Source organism: Leuresthes tenuis, unplaced genomic scaffold (genome assembly GCF_036924035.1).
Source record: "Leuresthes tenuis unplaced genomic scaffold, fLeuTen1.0.hap1 SCAF_10, whole genome shotgun sequence".
Lineage (NCBI taxonomy): Eukaryota > Metazoa > Chordata > Actinopteri > Atheriniformes > Atherinopsidae > Leuresthes > Leuresthes tenuis.
Window position 1 is genome coordinate 13,908,824 of NW_027325364.1, and position 18,027 is coordinate 13,926,850.

An 18,027-nucleotide genomic window follows, 5' to 3' on the forward strand; every position below is an offset into this window, starting at 1 on the left:
AATAGCATAGTCTTTACTCATTTTTCAGTTTAGAATAAAAATATTTGATCACAGGAGGATAGTGATCATCAGCATCAAACTACAAAAGCCTCATGCCTGCGCACTGTCTGCGTAAAAATCCAAAGTCTGGCCATGATGAAAATATTAAACAAATGTACGTTTTACACTGTCTACTTCACCTGCGTGTGTCAGTCAAGTTGGCAGCTCTCCCACTAAAGGAAAAGTGACATCAGGTTGTCATTGGTTTAGCTGGATGACAAGGGGCGGGACAAACATAAACGCTGAATGTGATTGGACGAGAGGAACGTGGATCACGAAGTTCGGGAGGAACCTTCTAAGTTCTCAAGTTGGATGGGAAGAGAGTGAAGTGTTGCTGTGTCTGTGACATATACTCTGGGTTCTGAAGTAAATTTTCCGACCAAGGTAAGAACAACCTGAATTTTGATGTGGCGTTCAAGTGTTTTTTACTTAAGAGTAACGACGGCCGTCCCGCTGCTGTTTGTTTGTTCACTTTAACTGCCTGCGTCGTTCACGTTTTCCTGGTTGCTTGTCCAAAGTGGAAAAATGTGTTTTTAAAGGCAGTTTGTTAACAATTCTCACGCGTCTTGATACCTCAAGTAATGTACCATTTTCAGACTCAACTTCGCCAGTTTTTAAAAAAAATTTTTTTTTTTTTTCTAAGTTATAACGCTGGTAATTGTTGTTCTTTATGGGCCCATCTTCATGGGACATTTCCTGTCTCACAAACTCAAATCAATCTCTTTGCATAATGACTGCATGACATGGCTGCTGTGCTGGTGATGCTGTGGGCAAAGTTTACTTTGGGGTTTTACTCACTGGCCTCACTGCTGTCCTAATGGGTTGTCCTTTCCTGTATTATTCCCTTGACCTTTTTTGGTAAGTTTTCCCAGCAAGCGACCAGGTCGCGCTTATAGATGTGAGCTCCTGCTGTAAGCATGTGTTTCCTTGTGTGCACACACCCCACAAAGGCGAATGCATGTGTTGCCATGAATGAAATACACGGTAAACGGGAGGGATATTTGTTTGTTTGAGAAGGTGATGAACTGAGATTAAACAGGGCAGCAAGTGTCTGTAAATTTGAACATTTGAGGCACTACTCTACATGGCACTGACCCCAAAAGCCAGAGCTTGAGAGGTTAAATTAGAAGTTACTAACAAGAATTTGAGATCGAAACCAGACCAGATGATTTTCTTTGTTTAAAAGCCTCTGGCTTTGGGGTGCATGCAAAGTAATCCTTTTAAAACAGTCCTTAAAACACTTTTGTATTCCTTGTGGCCATCTTCTGCATGCTCCCTCTTTCAGTCTCCAGTCAATCTCTTGGTAGCTATATTTAGCTGGCGTCTATTTAAACCATTCCACTATATGCGCCACAATTGCTCCTTAGGCCTTGGGCTAGATTCAGTAGACTTCTCTTGGGAGGCACTCGATTAGGAGACCTAAATTGCAGAGCTGGGAGAGAATTGAATTTGGGGAGTGAAGTGTGTCGTTACCCTGCCAATGTAGGAGAAATCCTCAGTATTCTCTGCATTCATATTACAAACGTTCAAGAAATATACGACTCTGATTATGTGATCCACATATAACAGATCCTTATAGATGCTTGTTTTCATTCAAATGACTTCAGTCTGAACAACTGCAGACGTGCATAAGATAAGAATCCGCCAAATGATCAGCAACAGCATCTTTCTTTCCTGTGCAAACTTCACACCGAACACAGTTAAAATGCGGTGGATTGTTGACCGCAACCGAAAAAAAGACCAATAACTTTAAAAAATGGACGACCCCGTTTAGCTGTCAGTATCTCTAGAATAGCGCGGGCCTTAGTTACCCATGTGTGTGCCAAAACATTTTCCAGCTAGTCAAAAGCTAGGGTGCCTACAACCCCTACAGCACACACAAACTGCTAATGAAGAGCTGAATGCTCCCAGGCAGTAAGACTTCCTGTCCACACACTCGTATACACACACACTCACTCACAAGACATTGGTAACAAGTTACAGTAGGTCTTTTATTAGCAGAATGGGTGAGGCTGAATGGTAAAGGCTTGAATTCAAATCCCATGCACGTGTAAACAGAGTATGTAAATTTCTTAAAGCTACAGGACACGCAGTGTTGACCTAATTATGAAACAGTGGCATCCTGTTAGCTGTCTGTGTATGTAATTTTTTTTCCCCCCGCTCAGCCCGTTATAATTGCTTTGTGTCTGGTTCGGACAATCTAACGCAGCTTTGCTGTTGAGCGCACGAAGACCCCCCCCCCCGAGAAGCGTCAGCTTCCGGCCATCTTTCACAAAAAGTTGTTCTTCGTGTTGTGTTGCAGGAGACAGGCAAAGCCTCCGGGGGGCCATGTCTGGCGGCGGCAGTTCTAACAACAGCTGGACCATCCTCACTGAGGTATCAGCCAGTTGTAACGATTATAGAAATATGTGGAGTAGCTGCGGATGACCTAATTGAAAATGTATTCGCTAAAAAAGAAAGTTCCTTGTCCCAATTGGTTTTTCTTTTGGGTCACCTGAATATGAATTAGGTTTCTGCCATAAGTGTCTTTGTTTTTTTTTGTTTTTTTTTTCTTATATAACAAGAATTCGGTAAGGCAAGCTGGCCTGGAGGCGTTTTACACACACATGCTCACTGTCTCATTCAAAGGCATTTTTGGAGCAGATATTGTTACAGATGGTGATACTTGCTCATCACTGATGCTCATAGATGATAAAGATGTCTCTATGCACGGTTTGATTTATTTTTTTTAATGATAATGTCTGAATGTCTTTCTGTTGTAGGAGACCGTTGCTGAAACTCTGAGGCCCTTAGCAGCGGGGACAGAGCAGCATGAGGAAAGCCACACATCTGCAGCAGGTGTCTTCAGAGTACATTTAGGCATTGTGGGATTATTCAACGTATGGCTCATGGAAAAATATTTCCAATCACGGCGCAGAAAAAGACCTGTTTGAACACTTAATTCTTGCTGGATGTGGTGATGCGCAACGTTGTTTGCCCATCGCCACACAAATCTGGAAAAAGGATTTGTCTTATAATCTTTGAATGTGACGGTTTAGTTGTCACCGAAGCAAATTTAGCGCTCAGAATCCCATGTGAGCTCAGCAACCGTCTAATCCTAACCGTGTTAGTCAAAGTAATATGGATCAGACCACACACCGCTGTGTTTGGTGAGGAACGCTGGACTCCTGATCTTCCTTTGTGTTCGTTTCTGCAGCAGCGGTGAACAAATCGGCTCTGAGGGCAGTGCCAAAGTTTTGAGTCCATCCTATTCCTCCTTTACTGCAGTTAAAAGACCGGCCGAGCTGCTGTTTAACCGTGACATTCAACAGCTTACCATGGGAGGAAATCATTTGATAACTATAACAATTTGCACACACTTTCTGCGTGTATTACTGGCAGCAGAGTTGCTTTTTATTGTCAAAGGAGTGGTTTATAGACTTTTTAGTTTCTCTTTCCGACTCTGGTTAAGAATGAAAAGTGCAGAATGTTGAAAATCTTCAGTTTATGCTGTTTTTAGTCAGCAGAGAACTGCTGACAACGAGCTCTGAGGCCTCCCGGACCAGCTACATTATGCTTCTTTTTACTCCCATTACATAACAAAGCTTCATGAACGTTTTGTCTGAAGACAGCCGTTAATGTTACGCAGGTGAATCTGAAATGGATTAATGACCAAATACACATCGATGTCACTTCGTTCACTGAATATCATTGGTGATTTTTCAACTCTTTGTTGCCCACAGCTGACGGGGTTCATTTCATGTTTATTTGGATAAAAAAGTGGGGATGAGACATTTTATCACTAATTGTAACTCTAGCTGTAAACTGGGTTATTGGAGTTGTCCACCTGTGATCGGATTAGCCAGGCTTTTTCTTCCACTTCTAAGACAGTGGACAATCCCAATTCCTGCCCTTGGCTCGGCCTGTAAGGTGGGGGGGGGGTCATTCAGAATGTTAAATGAATATTGATCCCAAATATTGGGATAAATGTAATGTAATCCTTGACATTTTATGGCTGTGTATGACGATTATACTGTTTATACTGACTATGCTGTTGGCAGACTCTCGCAGAGAGACATGTTGGTAAAATCACTAACACATACTCACTGTTCAGCATTCAGCATTATGCACATCCATCAGGTGCTGGTGTCACAAGAAACAGTTCCAGTTCCATTTCCAGGAGTGACGGTTGAAGAATGTTGAGCCGCCGTCCTAAATGCTTCCTCTGGTGTGTCTTTGTTTGATGATCCAGGATCTGGAGAGAGCAGCCCGCCTGCAAATGGTGCAGAGTCTGCAGAAAGGCTCCCTGCGGAGGACTACCTTGTAAGAAAGGAATACAAATCATGCTCTATTATGCAACAGTATTCTATAAATGTCTTGTGGTTTGAGAGATTACGTTTCTTTTTTTTTTAATTGCCAGAGAATGCGTATTAAATCTGTTTCTACTCGAGCAGGAGGAAGACTTGATTCTGCTTCGTGTTTTATTTCAGATAACTGCACAGCTCTGACATTACTCCTGAAAAATGACTCATTTCAGCTTTGGCCAGCATAAAGCTTCCTCTGACATAGCTGTGCTTTATTTAAAGACGGTTCAAACACATTGAGTTATTATTTTCCTTATTATTTTAAGCAACAGTTTCCCACTGGTGCCCAAAAACCTCTGGCTGTTTTTTTGTTTTTTTTTATCGACTTTACTCTTCTATCCAGGTATCAGAAGAAACAGCAGAGCACAGTGGAGACTCGGGCTCACATCAGCACACCTCGGTACCCTCTGCTGTCACTGAAACTCCCCTTCCTTCCTCTTTGGAAGCCGCCGGCGCATCGATCCAAGGCAGCGATGTAGTCAGCCAGGCAGAAAGCTTACCTGAGGGCTCGGCACAGTTCAGCTCTGACCCCGATTCATCCTCTGACTCCTACACCCTCTTAACTCCTCCCCCTAGCGAGCCCCCAGTCCCACCGCTCAGCACAGAGACTCTTGGAGGTGCAGAGTTTCCACAGGACGAAACGCTGCATCTGCAAAATGGGGAAGAGCTGCGCCCAGAGGGGGAGGAGTCAGATCAGTACCCGAGGTCAGGTGACCTAAGAAAACAGGCAGGTATGAACAAAACTAAAACGATTGTTCCATAGATACTACAATATCTAAAGTTGTATTATGTGAATGTCCTTGTACAAAGACCATCACATAGCATATCTGTTCTTCTTTTGGACTAAGCCACGTGTACCATTTGTGTTTGAAGTGTACTTGGTGGACCAGCTGGTCATGGACTTGCTCAGTATCTGGGCCAGGAGGTTGCGGGGAAAGGATGTGGTCGGTATGAGCATGACGTGACAGAAAAACGTTTAGCTGCATGACGCCCTGCAGAAGTAAATTGGCTTCAGGGGGACTGAGACCTTCAAGGTTTTAGCGTTGTTGTGGCTTTGATCTGCAGCTCTCTGCATTGCTACAGCATGAACACTTTAGTGGAGTTCAGGGTCATGAGTTCAACAGTTACTGCTGCTTCTCTGCAGTAAAATGAGATGCAAATGGCTTGGAGAAACTGAAAAACGCTCTTGTTTCAAGGTACCAGAGGTTTTCAACTCACTCTGTACACCCCCCTCGAGATTATAGCCTTATTTCTGCAGCTTAAAGGAAATTAAGCAAATTAAACGGTGTCCCACACACAGCAGAGCCAAATATAAAGCATGTCTAACCTTCCATGATAAATTTAGTCAGACCAATGCTACGTCCAGTAATATTCAACAGACGTTTGTCACAGTTGACACTGATATCGAAGTTAACGTGGCCTGATAATATCGACGTAGTCCGATGCTGCATCAGAGGAACTGCTTCCTCTGTAATTCTGAGGAAGTGTTTCTCCTGTCACTTGCAGCACTTCCCCTGACTTCAGTGTGAGCCGTTGACTCACACAACACCCGTTGACAGCTTGGGCATTTTGTTGCTGTAAGTTTTTGAAAGAAAAGCATCGAATTTAGCAACTCTCTGGACAAACCGTCGCTGTAGCTCGAGGACTCTCTTCTCCTCCCACACGCCTCTGCTGGCAACACATTCAGCTGTGAGCTGCTCATATGAATTTTAATTTTGCATATAAATAAGGTTGAATCTGTTGTCTACTGTGATTTCTTTAATTTTTTGTTTTTTAGTGTCGGACAAAAACCAGCGGCTGCTGGTAAATGTTTACTCTCAATGGGGCACATTTGAGTTGATTTTTATTTAATTTTTTCAAATCTTGGTACTTTTCGACAGAATATCGGCCAGCTCTAGTGTGGCTTTTAGAAAAGTAAACCTGTAAATAAAGACGTCTCATCTTGCTTCCCCCTGAAAGTCTACAAATCTTTAAATTCCCAAGTCTACAACTAAGAGTCATTCTCTCCCGCAGTAGACATTGATCGTGAGCTTGTGTTTGTAGTCCAGGCTTTTATTTATTTCTTCGATGCCATCAGCCTGAAACCCGTCTGCGAAATGTCAGCTTTGTTGCTAATTTGGCTGGTTCCAAAGAATGAGTAAATATCTTGCTCTTTGCTACTTTGGATCAATTAGTGGATGGATCAGAGGTCATTGGGCTTTTTAGGAGGCGCATCTTCAGGAAGCAAGAACTAACACGAGGTGGCAAGAGGCCCTGCAGCGCCGCTCGGTGTAAGAAAAGCGACGTGTGAAACGTGAAATGACGGCTCTCGTGTTTCGTGTCCTTTTATGTGCTCCAGACTCCCCTTTGGATTCAGAGGTCGGTGAGGAGAGGACAGCGAAGACGGAACAGGAGGGAGCGCCAGAGGAGAGGAGGAAAAGGTCTCTCTTAGCAGCTCTGGAGCAGATTGGACGGAGAGAGGAGGAAGAGGAGGAGGACGAAGGAGAGTTTCAGGTTCCACGGCAAGAAGACGACAGCGGCTTCTCTGTGAACAAGTGCATCCTGGGTGCCATCATTCTGTTAGGTCTTGGTACCATCTTTTTATCGGGTAAGCATCAGATTTATGAACAGCGTTGTAATGTCACCTTGGACTGACTTTAAACGTAACTACCGTAGCAGTGGAGTAGATGTAGGATGCTCTGAGACTGAGGTGTATTATACCTGCAGGTGTCCTCATGGACCTGGATGAGGGTAGGTTGTTTTAATGTGTCCATTTGCATGAGGGAATTCATTCATTTCTACTTAGTTACAGCATGCGGATTGTGTGAGTGCATGAAGAAAAGAAAAAAAAAAAAAAAAAGCATTTTGCACGAGATGCTTCTTAAGAAGCTACTTTAAAAGCTCTCCATGCCTTTAAATGTGTGCAGGTCACTTTTGCAGTGAGTTTTTTTTCCTTTTTTTTTGCCTGGAAATGCCTGGATTTCCTTTTTTTCTTTTTTTTTTCCTTTTTTTATTTATACAGTTTGTGAAGAAAGACAAATACCTTGAGAAAACAGTCAAAAGTTGTAATGTTTTTCCAAAAACACTGTGTGTATTGTTCCTATACCTTTTTACAAGACTTTGCGATGAAATTGGGTTGTATAAATGCTATTTATCTCTACAGGTCTAAAATAAACTTCTACTACGACACCCTTCAGTTAATTGTTGCCTGGTATAGATGTTATATAATGGTGTATTATGCACATCAAGATTAAACTTTGCACATATTCTTTGGCAGAGAGTGACTATACTACAAGGGAGCTGAAAGATGCAGAGGCACCAGGATACCAGGTCAGTCTAAAGTCTGTGCTCCCTCCATTGTGTATGATAAACATGGATTTTTAGTTTCTGGCCAGAAGGAGACCAGAGGCAGCACAACAGCTGCTATCCACAAACCGTGCTCCTCTTTACTTTTTGTGCTCTCCCATCACATCGGCCTTCTCCTCTTAACGTGTCGAGCTGATAGCGATAACTACGACCCCCGAATCAAAACAAGCCGGGGCGCTTTGAAATATAAATAAATGCACGTGTACAAGGATCTGTGGCAATCTCACAGGTCAATCTTTTCTTCACATTAGAACATAGGGCTGTTGACAGTGAGGCGTTTTACTGTTTCATGGAAAAAAGTCTGGAAAAGTGAGTAGTACTTTAAAGAAGCAGCTGGAGAGACATGTTGAATTGGATTAGGTTAATTAGCAACATGACATTAGCGTGATTAGGTGTAAAAACAGCACCTTAGAGAGGCAGAGTCTCTAAGAAGTAAAAATGAGTTGAGGTTCGGTCGTCTACAGATTATAATGTTCCTTCATGTAAAATTGTGATGACAGTGAATATTCGGTCCTCTGCAGTACATAATATCAAAGGATTCCAAGGATTTCGAGGCATCTCTGTGTGCAGGTGATGTTGGATGTCCATGAAGTGCTCAGGAACACTTCCAGAGATCGTTTTGAACACGGTTTCGCGTGCCATCCGCCATGGCAGCTTAAAGCTCCGCCACGCAAACATGATCGAGAAACACTGCTGTCTTCTCATGGACCAAAGCTAATTTAAAATGGACTGAGGCTAAGTGGGGAAAACTGTTCGGTGGTCAGGTTGATCAAAATTTGAAATTCTTTTTGGAACTCATATCCCCCTCACTAAAGACAGGACCGATCCAGCTTGTTATCAGCCTGCATCTCTGCGGGTATGGTGGAGCATAACTGCCTGTGGAACTGAAACGTGCACATCTGGAAAGGCCCCTTCATAGCTGAAAGGTGTATATAGAGATTTTAGAGTAGCATATGCTTCCATCCAGGTGACATTCTTTCCAGGGAAGGCCTTTCATGTTTAGGTGAGACGGTGCTAAACCACATACTGCATTTATTACAACAGTATGGCCTCGTAGTAAGCGTTCAGGTGCTGGACTGACCTACTGAAAACATTTGGTGCGTCATGAAATGCAGAATTTAACAAAGAAAACCCAAGACTGTTGAGCGGCTAGAATCATATATCAGACAGGAATTCCTCTCCCAAATGTCCAGCAACTGGTCTCCTCATTTCCCAGATGTTTACAGATTGCTGTTTAAAGAGGAGGGGATGCTGCACGGTGGTCAGCGAGGCCCTGTCCCAAGTTTGATGAAACACCTTGATGCCATCAAATTCAAGACGAGCTAATGTTTTTCATGAAATAAGAAAATATTTCACTTCCAACATTTGATATGTTCTATTGTGAATAAGATATCAGTTTATACGATTTGCAAATCATTGCATTCGGTGTTCATTTACCTTTTACACAGTGTTCCAACTTCTTTGGAGTTGCGGTTGTCATAGCAGTTGTCTTAATCCCTGCCACTGTGTTGTACTGTGTGTGGTGCTATTTGTTGACAGGAGTGGCTCAACCCTGAAGTTCCTCCACTCCGAGTAGAAGGTGACAGTTCAGAGCTGCTAAATAAGTTAGCCGAAGGGAGTCAGCAGATTTCTGTTCTACAAGCCCAAGTTCAGGTGTGACTCCATTCTGTCTGTTATCTCATCCGTCTTTTTGTGTGTGTGTGTGTGTGTGTTATATATACACGGTACATGCATTACACAAATGCATGTCTTTGCATAAATATACCAGTGAGTGTGTAATGTTCCCATGGGACCCTCCTTTCTTGTTCTTTTTCTTTAATCAGGCACAGAAAGAAGAGCTAAAAGTAGGCAAGGAACAGGCAGCAGAGGGAGCAAAGGAGCGGCTGCACTGGGAGGAGGTGGAGAAGGAAAACAGTAGGTTGAAGACAGAGATGGCATCTCTCCCTGTCCTTCAGAAAGAGAACGACAGAATGAAGAAAGAGCTGGAGTCTGTCCCGGCCCTACAGAAAGAACTAGAAACACTGAGATCCGCTGTGACTGAATTAAAACTCTCCTCAGGTACAAATGGACTGAGAGAGGAGGTAGGAAGGGTTTATGGAGGAGAGTAGAAAATGTGGAGGAATGATACTTGGTAGAGAGCAAGGAAAACTGTAGAATGTTAAGTCTCTTCTTTTCTTTTTATTTGTACTTTATTGCATCTCTACAGTTTTATAGACTTTTGTCTCTTTCAGCAGGCAGTCAGACGGCTCAAGCTGAAGTGAAGCCCTCTACGCCGCCCCCTACTGGTCAGCCAGAAGACAGCAGGCAGGAAACAGCCGGGTCCACTGAGACACAGGCCAGGAAGCCATGGGATGGCAAGAAGGAAAAGAAGGATCTTAAGAGGGATAAATATGCAATAGGTGACAAGAAACAAGACAAAGAAAAATCTGTAATGAAGGAGGGAGAAAAAAGGGAGTTTAAAGATGGTGGTAGAAAAGAATGGAAGAAGGGGAAACATGAGCAAGGGATGCCTGAAAAGGAGAAAGATAAGGAAGGTAAGCAAAAGAAGCATAGTGATGGCACAAAGCAATGGGAGGAGAAAAACAGGAAGAAAGAGAAAGCTGGCAGAGGTGATGATGGAAGGCCTTGGAAGGATAAGGAAGGTAGGAAAGCATGGACGGAACAGAGTGAGAAAAAAGAAAAGAAGGAAGATAAAGACTGGAAAAGGGGAAAGTCTGACAAAATGAATGAAGATAAAAAATCAAGGGGTAAGGCAGAGAAAAAGGACTGGCAAGGAGGAAGAGATCATGGTGAGAGACACAAGGGCAAGGAAGAATTTAAGGAGAGAAAGAAAATGAAGGATGGCTTTAAGGAAAGTGGCAGAGAGAGGGAGAGAAAAGAGAAAGAAGAGATGAAAGAGTTTAAAAAAGACTTTGGGTGGAGGAAAAAAGATAGCAAAGATCATGCTAGAGAAGGGAAGGAAAAGGGTGAAAGGAAGCAGTGGGAGACTGGCAAAAATCCAGGTAAAGAAAGGATTGGGAAGGATGAGAGGAAACGGGGGAGTGAATACGAGTCAAAGAGCAGAAATGGAAAACAGGATAAGGAATGGAAGAGGAAGGAAGAGAAGCTGGATCAGAGGAACAAGAAAGAGGAGTACTGGAAGAGAGGAGGGCAGAAAGAGAAAAGGCAAAACGAGGACTGGAAAAAGGACAAATCTCACACTCTGAAAAATAAAGATGAGCAGAAATTAACTGAAAGTCGTGGCCACAAGGAGGAGCATCTTTATGGAGATCAGAAGCCTTCTCACACACACCACAGAGCCTCTGTGGGACAGCCAGAATACTGGGCCCAGCAGAGAGATCGCCTCCGACATGATCCCAGACCGCCTCAGCAGTGCGACTCGTTGGAGACGTGCGCTCAGGCCGAGCGGCTGCTCCCGGTCCCCTTACCCGAGTTCCAGGCCATCCTCCACACCTATCTTGCCAAGGCAGAAGAGGCAGGTGTGGATAATTCCAAAACCGAGGAGCTCAAAAAGCTTGCCGCTGAGTTCTTCAAAGATGGAGTGTTTGTGCACGACCAGATGAGCTTTCAGGACTTTGCTGAGGATGTGGCAGATATGCTGGAAGACTTGGTGGAAGGGGAAAATGGGGGAAGCGACGATAGCGCCATAGAAGAAGAAATGGAAGGGTTTGAGAGAGAAGTCCTGAAAATGTTTTCAGTGCCAGGAGCCAGAGAGAAAGAGGGGGGAATCAAAGGGGAATGGAGGAAGGAGAGCGGACAAAGACGTGGCTGATGGGCTGATAGAACTGATGGATCTGTCAAAAGCAGCGAAGAAGAGTCAGGGCAGATGAGGGTTTACTCAGAGGGAACACATCCTTATTTTGACCACAAATGCTTAAAGGTACACATTTATCAACCTGTCATCCTGTTGCAGGATGCCCTATCTCGCCGTGCCACTTCCATCTGTTGTCCATTATAAGTTTTACCTGCACACACACACACCTTAGCACACAGTGGTATAGGAAGGGCTGGCATCAGCCCGTCATGTTTTGTGCAAATGTTTGGTCCAGATAACACCTTCAATTTTTCTTTTCTTTTCTTGTCAAATGTGCAAATCCATCGGTGTGAAAGTAATTTCTCTTTTCAGTCCTTCCTTCGCAGTCTGCGTATGAGAGATTTGAACCTGCTGGAAGGCTTTTGTTATTTCTAGTCTTATTTAAACACTACACCTGTTCCTCTGCGAACAGCACCGTGCACTCTTAACGTCTTCCACCTGTTCACCGGTGGGCCCCGTGCCTGCCGCACGCCGTCTTTGTTCTTTTGTTACTCCGAGCCCAATCTAAGTCCAAACTTCAAACAACCGCCGAACGAAACATTTCATTTCTTTTCCTAAAAGATGACCTCAAGCTGGAGACATTTGGTGAATGTTTAATGAGGTAATAGCTGTCTGTACGTTCTGCATCCGGCGCGTTAGATAAAAAATAAAGATAGGAAAAAGAATAACTTATAGATTCATTTTGTATAGAGAAATGAATGTTGGGCACATAAGATATCGACATGTTGAACATGTTTTTGTTTTCAGGTACAGAATTCATGTCGTGCACTAAAATGTCCTCTGCTGTTGTTTGACTATGAATGTAACACTTCTTTAGGTTCATTAGGGTGTCGTGCTACTTACTGTTTCTTTTTCTATGTTTACATGCTGATGAACTAAGCTAAAGGGAGGGCCCGCAGCGTCGTGTGGCAGCATGCAGATCTCTGAATGTTGGGATGGTTCTTTGCTCCTGCTGTATGTCTTTAAAAATAATAAATTGAATTTGAATTTAACTTGATTTTAATTCTCTTCTTTTAACTCTGGTTTTGTTTTTTCTCTCCGAACAGCACATCACACAACCAGCAGAGCCTCAAAGTTTCTGAACCCTGTAGATTTGTATGTGTTTCTGAGTAAATATGACTTTAAACATCACATTTAGTTCTAGGGAAACTGATTCACCAAAGTTTGACCAAAGAAACGTCCTCGTCATCCAACGTTACATTTTTGAGTGGTAAAATCAGCTGAACTTTTTCTTTCTTAATCTGTCGTGGGCCGCTGTGCTTGTCGCTGTTGATCCGTTCTGCACTTTAGCAGGAAGGAATTTCCTCCTCGGTAGAGAACTTTTTAAACTTTGGGATGTTTGTGGATTTCCTAACATGAGCTATGTGCCTCAGGTCACTGCACAACCTCTGTTTTTTTCCTTCTGAAACATTAACTTCACACTTTAACCTTTGTCTGGCAGAGTGACATGTGGTTGGGGTCGTTGTCACGCTGCGTGACCACCATGTCGTATACATGAGGATCTCACGCGATATGTTTTGTGTTCCTTTATCTAAACAAATGGGTCATAAATTACACTTACTGTTTACCAAAGGGTTCACGTCCTGCTACTCGCAGACCTGTGATACTGGCAGAAATGTTTTTTTATATATATATATATATATAAGAGAGAGACAGAGTACATTACAAAGGGTTCACAAACTCAGAAACAATTATTTCTGGTCATCTGTCAAGCTTTATCAGAATGTTATCCCAATGATTTAGGGGAGATTCAGGGGAGAAAGGCAACATCTTTTGTAGAACCTAAATTTTCATAAGGTTTACAGCATTTTAAACCCTATTAGATGCAACACACACGTGTGTATTTGTTTTTTTGCTGAGAGATCACTCGTCCCTGGTGTGCAGTTTGCTTTGACTGGAATGATGCCGACTCGTCTGTCCACATCCTTGTTTAATCTGTTGCCTCTTTACTTTTATCATTAGTATCTTTTTGTGTGGAGCAACAACAACCTGGTTGTTTGGGAGCGAAGAAAAACAACTGAAAAAAGAGAGCGAGAGTGGAAGAAAGTCAGAACGGCGTTGTGCCATTCAGTCACAGAGTCTGTTATATGAGTTAGTCATTGTACCTGTGTGAGACTGAGAAGAAACGCTGGCCTGGTTAAATGTTTAGCTTCATGAATTGTGTTTATATCCATGCCTCCTCCTCATATGTAACTGCTGTACCGAAGCTTTATTTCATTCAAACAGAAACCCACATATTCAACTAAAATACTTCTCTCAAGGCTAAGTGCTGGATGAGTGGGTGCAGCAGGCAATCAAGTGGTTGAGGGCACAGGAATCAAGTTTTAAAGTAAAGAGAAGTCCTTACTGTAAATACAAATTCAGCTACAATAACAGGATATTAATCATAGAGCGGCCAACAGCATTGCCCTACTGAGAACCCTGATGCCTTCGCTGGAACTAGCAGAACGCATTCTCAGCCCTCTCCATAAACCATTTATTTTGGGTTAGTCACTGCCCTCCATTTCCTCTATGACAGCCAAGGGAACGGAAGGAGGAGAGCTGCATGCTACTATTTTAGGTAAATGGTGATATAGATGTAAGTGTCACACAGCTGAGATGCGAAAACATCGTGTGGGGATCTGTGGATGATAAAGTCAATGTGCTTGTTAGGCCAAACTGCCCCCCTAATTTGCCAGTTGTAAACGACCTGTCAGAGTTTTGGCTTATATAATACAAGTTTTCTCAGGTGAAACCCAAGTGCCTCGTTTTCAAAAACTTTTTGCAACACAGACGGTATAATTAGAAGTGACTTACTGCTCTGTTTTTTTTTATTATTTTTGCTCTCAGCAGCATTCTGCTCATAGTTTCATACACAGGAAAATAAAAAAAAAATAGCCTGTCCATGTATTGGCATGAACAGAGCACAAGAATAAGATACTACACACTGAAATATGTTTAACTCATCCTTAAGCCCATTTCCAGTCAGTTTCTCTGGTATTTTTCAGAATTAGGTGATGCATCCAGTAATTTTTAACTTACCTGAGACTGGTTACGTGCTTTAGTTGTATCTGAAAATGCAAATATGTGGAATGGAAAATGTTTAGAACAATGATTCATCTTCTTTACCAGCAGAGTTCGGCTATAAAAAGACCTGGAAGGCTCCTCGCAACACGAACACACACACCTAAGTAGGTTAGTTTCCGTCAAATGCAATCAAGTTCTAGTTAAAGTTGGCTTCACCTTGGACTTAATCTCTATTGTAAATGAACTATCTGTGGACATGTATTATTGTCACAGTTTAGATCATTTCTCGTTTTCGTCTTTCTGTCTTTCAGCTAATGATGGAGTCTGCCATCGCTGCGCTGGTGTCTCAGTTCAAGGTTTATGCTGGCAGCGACGGTTCCTCTGACACTCTGAGCAGAGATGAGTTTTGCAGATTGGTCAAATCCGAGCTCCCCAACTTTGTCAAGGTAAGAAGTTCTAACGAGCTCTAACAAACAAATGCACCGTTCTCGTACACCAGTGCATTCTATATGAATGTGCACATTTGTAGAGGCCATAAGTGTGTTGTTTGGCATTGTCTTGATGGAATTAGCGTCACACTGTTGAGCTCTAACAACAAACCAGACGCTCCCTCTCCTCTTTCTCCCCGAGATCACGATGTCCACGAGCTCCAAAAACTTTGATTCAATTAATTTATCAGCACAGTTGTCCACTCCACCTCTGTCTATCTCAAATGAGCTGAAGCCCACCTTGTTTATGTGTCTTCTTTGTATGATAGACTTTTAACTCGCATTTTTTAGGATGACGTTACTAACCGACGAAGATAGTCGAAACGTCACCTGAGCCAATGCAGTGATTTCCACAGCACATTAATGTCCTTTTTATGCATTTTTGATTCTTGACTGTGTGCAAATATTCCTCTGGAGTCTCTGTATGATATTATGTACTGTAGATGATGACATCCTCAATTTGTTTGCAATGTCCACTTTGTAGATATTATTGTTAAACTATTGCTTCATGCAGTGTTTTTACAGTTGTTTTTTATGCAATGGCTTTTTCATTTTCTTTTTTTTGTTGTTGCTTCTGCCTCATCATTCTTAAAATGTTTGCAAGCATCAGATGCAAAAATGGAAAAAAAAAATACAACCAAAACTATTGATTTCCAAATCAATTCACTCTGTTCTTTTGGTTTTTTTTCAAGGGTCCCAACGCTTTTTGGAAACAGGACTGTAGGGTTACACATAGCAGCAAGCAGAAATATTTTGGCACGCACTTTACATATTGTTTCAAAGTGTACCATATAACTCAGCTGTTAAATAACATATATGTGTACATATGTATGTATATATGCACAGCCCACCCCCCCCCAAAAAAGTCACTGCCTGGATTTAACTAAGGAAATATGTAAGAGCCTCCCATTGGATAATTACTGCGTGTTTCAGCTGGCAACAAGTTATTGAACCTGCTGTGGTGGTGGAAAAGGTGTTAATCTGATTCAGAAGGGTCAAATTATTGGCATGCATCAAGCAAAGAAAGCATCTATGGACAATGCTGAAACTACTAAAATTGGGTAAAATATATATTTATAAATTATAGAGGAGTCCTGTGTGATATTAGTCAATCTATTATCCTTTCCGCTGGAGACAAAAATTAAACAAAAAAAGAACTGCCACCCCTCTGAGACTCCTCTCAGGCCTGCAGTCGTGTTGTGCACTCTGCATTCTTTACAAGCACACACTGACACAAAGTAGTCCTTTATGAGGCCTAACAGAGGATGCAGCGGTCTTTTCCTTTTTTTTCCCCTTTTCCTTTTTCTAAAGCATAATTGCAGCTTTTATTGTATTTACAAGTACAGATTAAATTTCTTCCTTCAGTAACAGCTGTTATGATCATGCTTATTTTCTTTTGGCAAAACTGCACAGACACATTTAATGGCTTTGCTTCTAGCTATAAACCATGGTTAAGTTTGGTGTGCCGCACATAAATTTCACAACGAAAAGGTGTATGGAGTCATGTCAGATAATATTTTTACATGAGTAGTGTGCTTCATATTCCATAGTCATGGCTAAACTACTAAGAATGATGAACTAGATACCACGTATGGATCATGTGTGTAAACCTAAAGTCAAAGCCAGAAAAGGACATGCAGACTTCACTGATGCACTTTCCCAAGACAGTAAAAGACAGGAAAGTGTAGAAGGAAGGCCAAACACTGCTGTAACAACACGAGGGCAGCCAACAACAAAACGCGCTGTCTTTTCCGAGTGTGGAAAATTCCATGTTTCCTTTTAAATGCACGACTGAGATCCCCATATTGACCACTAGATGGCGACAGCGTCAGCCTATCGTGTGCCAAACCACCATTGCTGATGTTGCACATATTTCTTTGCTGATGCGCTTTCCCGTGGCATCAACTTGCTTCTGCCTCCTTCTCACCAACGCGCAGAGCACATCGATGTGGAAGTTCTGGATCATGGCGGTCAGGGCTGTTATTATTACCTGATGCATATCGTTTCCTGTTTTCCTGCAGAATGCCGGAGATCCTGCTGCCGTCGACCAACTTATGAGTTCATTGGACAAGAATAATGATGGCGAGCTCAGCTTCCTGGAGTTCTGGCAGCTGATTGGGAATCTTGCGAACAAGCATGGGGGGTTCAGCCAATAGAGTGCCCCAGATACTCTGTCAGTTCCATGTGTGTTACATGGAGTGTGTGTGCGTGTGTGCCATGTAAAAGTGAAATAATCCAAATGGAAATCACCCCGGTCTGTTGTTTTAACTGCGGAGTGCAATGTTCTCCATTTCTTTTCACCCCGTCTCTAAGCAGTGGCTGCCAAACTGAGTCAAACTCTGACACTGCTGAACAATTACGTGAACATTAGAGCCAACAGTAACCATTTCCCAACGCCCACAGATCCATGTGCCCACAGGTCTAAGATCAAGCGGCAGGGTGGGAATGCATTGTCTGAAAACTGTGTGTGTAAGCGTTCCTGGCTCCACTCATTCCTGGAAGACTGCACCTCTCTCCAGGAGACAAACAGAGGTGTGGCGTTGGCAGAGTGACAAAGATGTGTTAACCTGAAAAATAAAAGTCAAACAAAATGTAAAATTGAGTCCGTGCTCCCTGCTGCTCGTGCATTTTTCTTTTTCCTTCTTTGTTAAGTTTGCTCATATGCTTAGGACCATTTCTTTGTACTTCTTTCTATGAGTTCCAGGGTGTGGCTTGAGTGCATCTGACTGTTAGGAGAGCTTTGAACACACGCGCACTTAAACATGAGCACGCGCTTGTTTTTGCATGGCAAGAGAAACTGTTTCCCAGGAAGAAAAAAAGGCAGATGTGTACGAGTAAGTGGAAAGCATTCATACATGGAAAAGGAAAACAGCACCTAGAACACATAATAGAGACATCCCTCTGAAAAAAAAGAGTATTTGAAAGAAATTGTTACTGAAAATAAACTGTCGCAAGCAGCGCCTCTATCCACATTCCTTCTCTCCCAAGCACA

At 42.6% G+C, this 18,027-nt stretch overlaps 2 protein-coding genes across 7 annotated transcripts; both read left to right on the top strand.

Moving 5' to 3' along the window:
- The first annotated feature begins 304 nt into the window (after positions 1–304).
- Positions 305–12,538, top strand: pbxip1b (pre-B-cell leukemia homeobox interacting protein 1b). Of its 6 annotated transcripts, none has more exons than XM_072394260.1 (12): positions 305–423; positions 2,342–2,415; positions 2,802–2,877; positions 4,271–4,341; positions 4,726–5,113; positions 5,256–5,330; positions 6,721–6,969; positions 7,089–7,112; positions 7,639–7,691; positions 9,267–9,380; positions 9,551–9,785; positions 9,959–12,538. In XM_072394260.1, the coding sequence occupies exons 2-12, from the start codon at positions 2,368–2,370 to the stop codon at positions 11,497–11,499; spliced, it is 2,874 nt and encodes a 957-aa protein (XP_072250361.1). In that variant the 5' UTR covers positions 305–423; positions 2,342–2,367; the 3' UTR covers positions 11,500–12,538. The 6 variants fall into 6 exon arrangements, with proteins under 6 accessions (XP_072250361.1, XP_072250362.1, XP_072250363.1 ...); XM_072394261.1 differs by having other exon boundaries at positions 9,962–12,538; XM_072394264.1 differs by having other exon boundaries at positions 306–423; positions 9,551–9,641.
- A 2,324-nt stretch (positions 12,539–14,862) lies between these two features.
- LOC140315683 (protein S100-A11-like) lies at positions 14,863–17,567 on the top strand. Its single transcript, XM_072393278.1, has 2 exons — positions 14,863–14,993; positions 17,057–17,567. The coding sequence occupies exons 1-2, from the start codon at positions 14,865–14,867 to the stop codon at positions 17,189–17,191; spliced, it is 264 nt and encodes an 87-aa protein (XP_072249379.1). The 5' UTR covers positions 14,863–14,864; the 3' UTR covers positions 17,192–17,567.
- Positions 17,568–18,027: the final 460 nt, after the last annotated feature.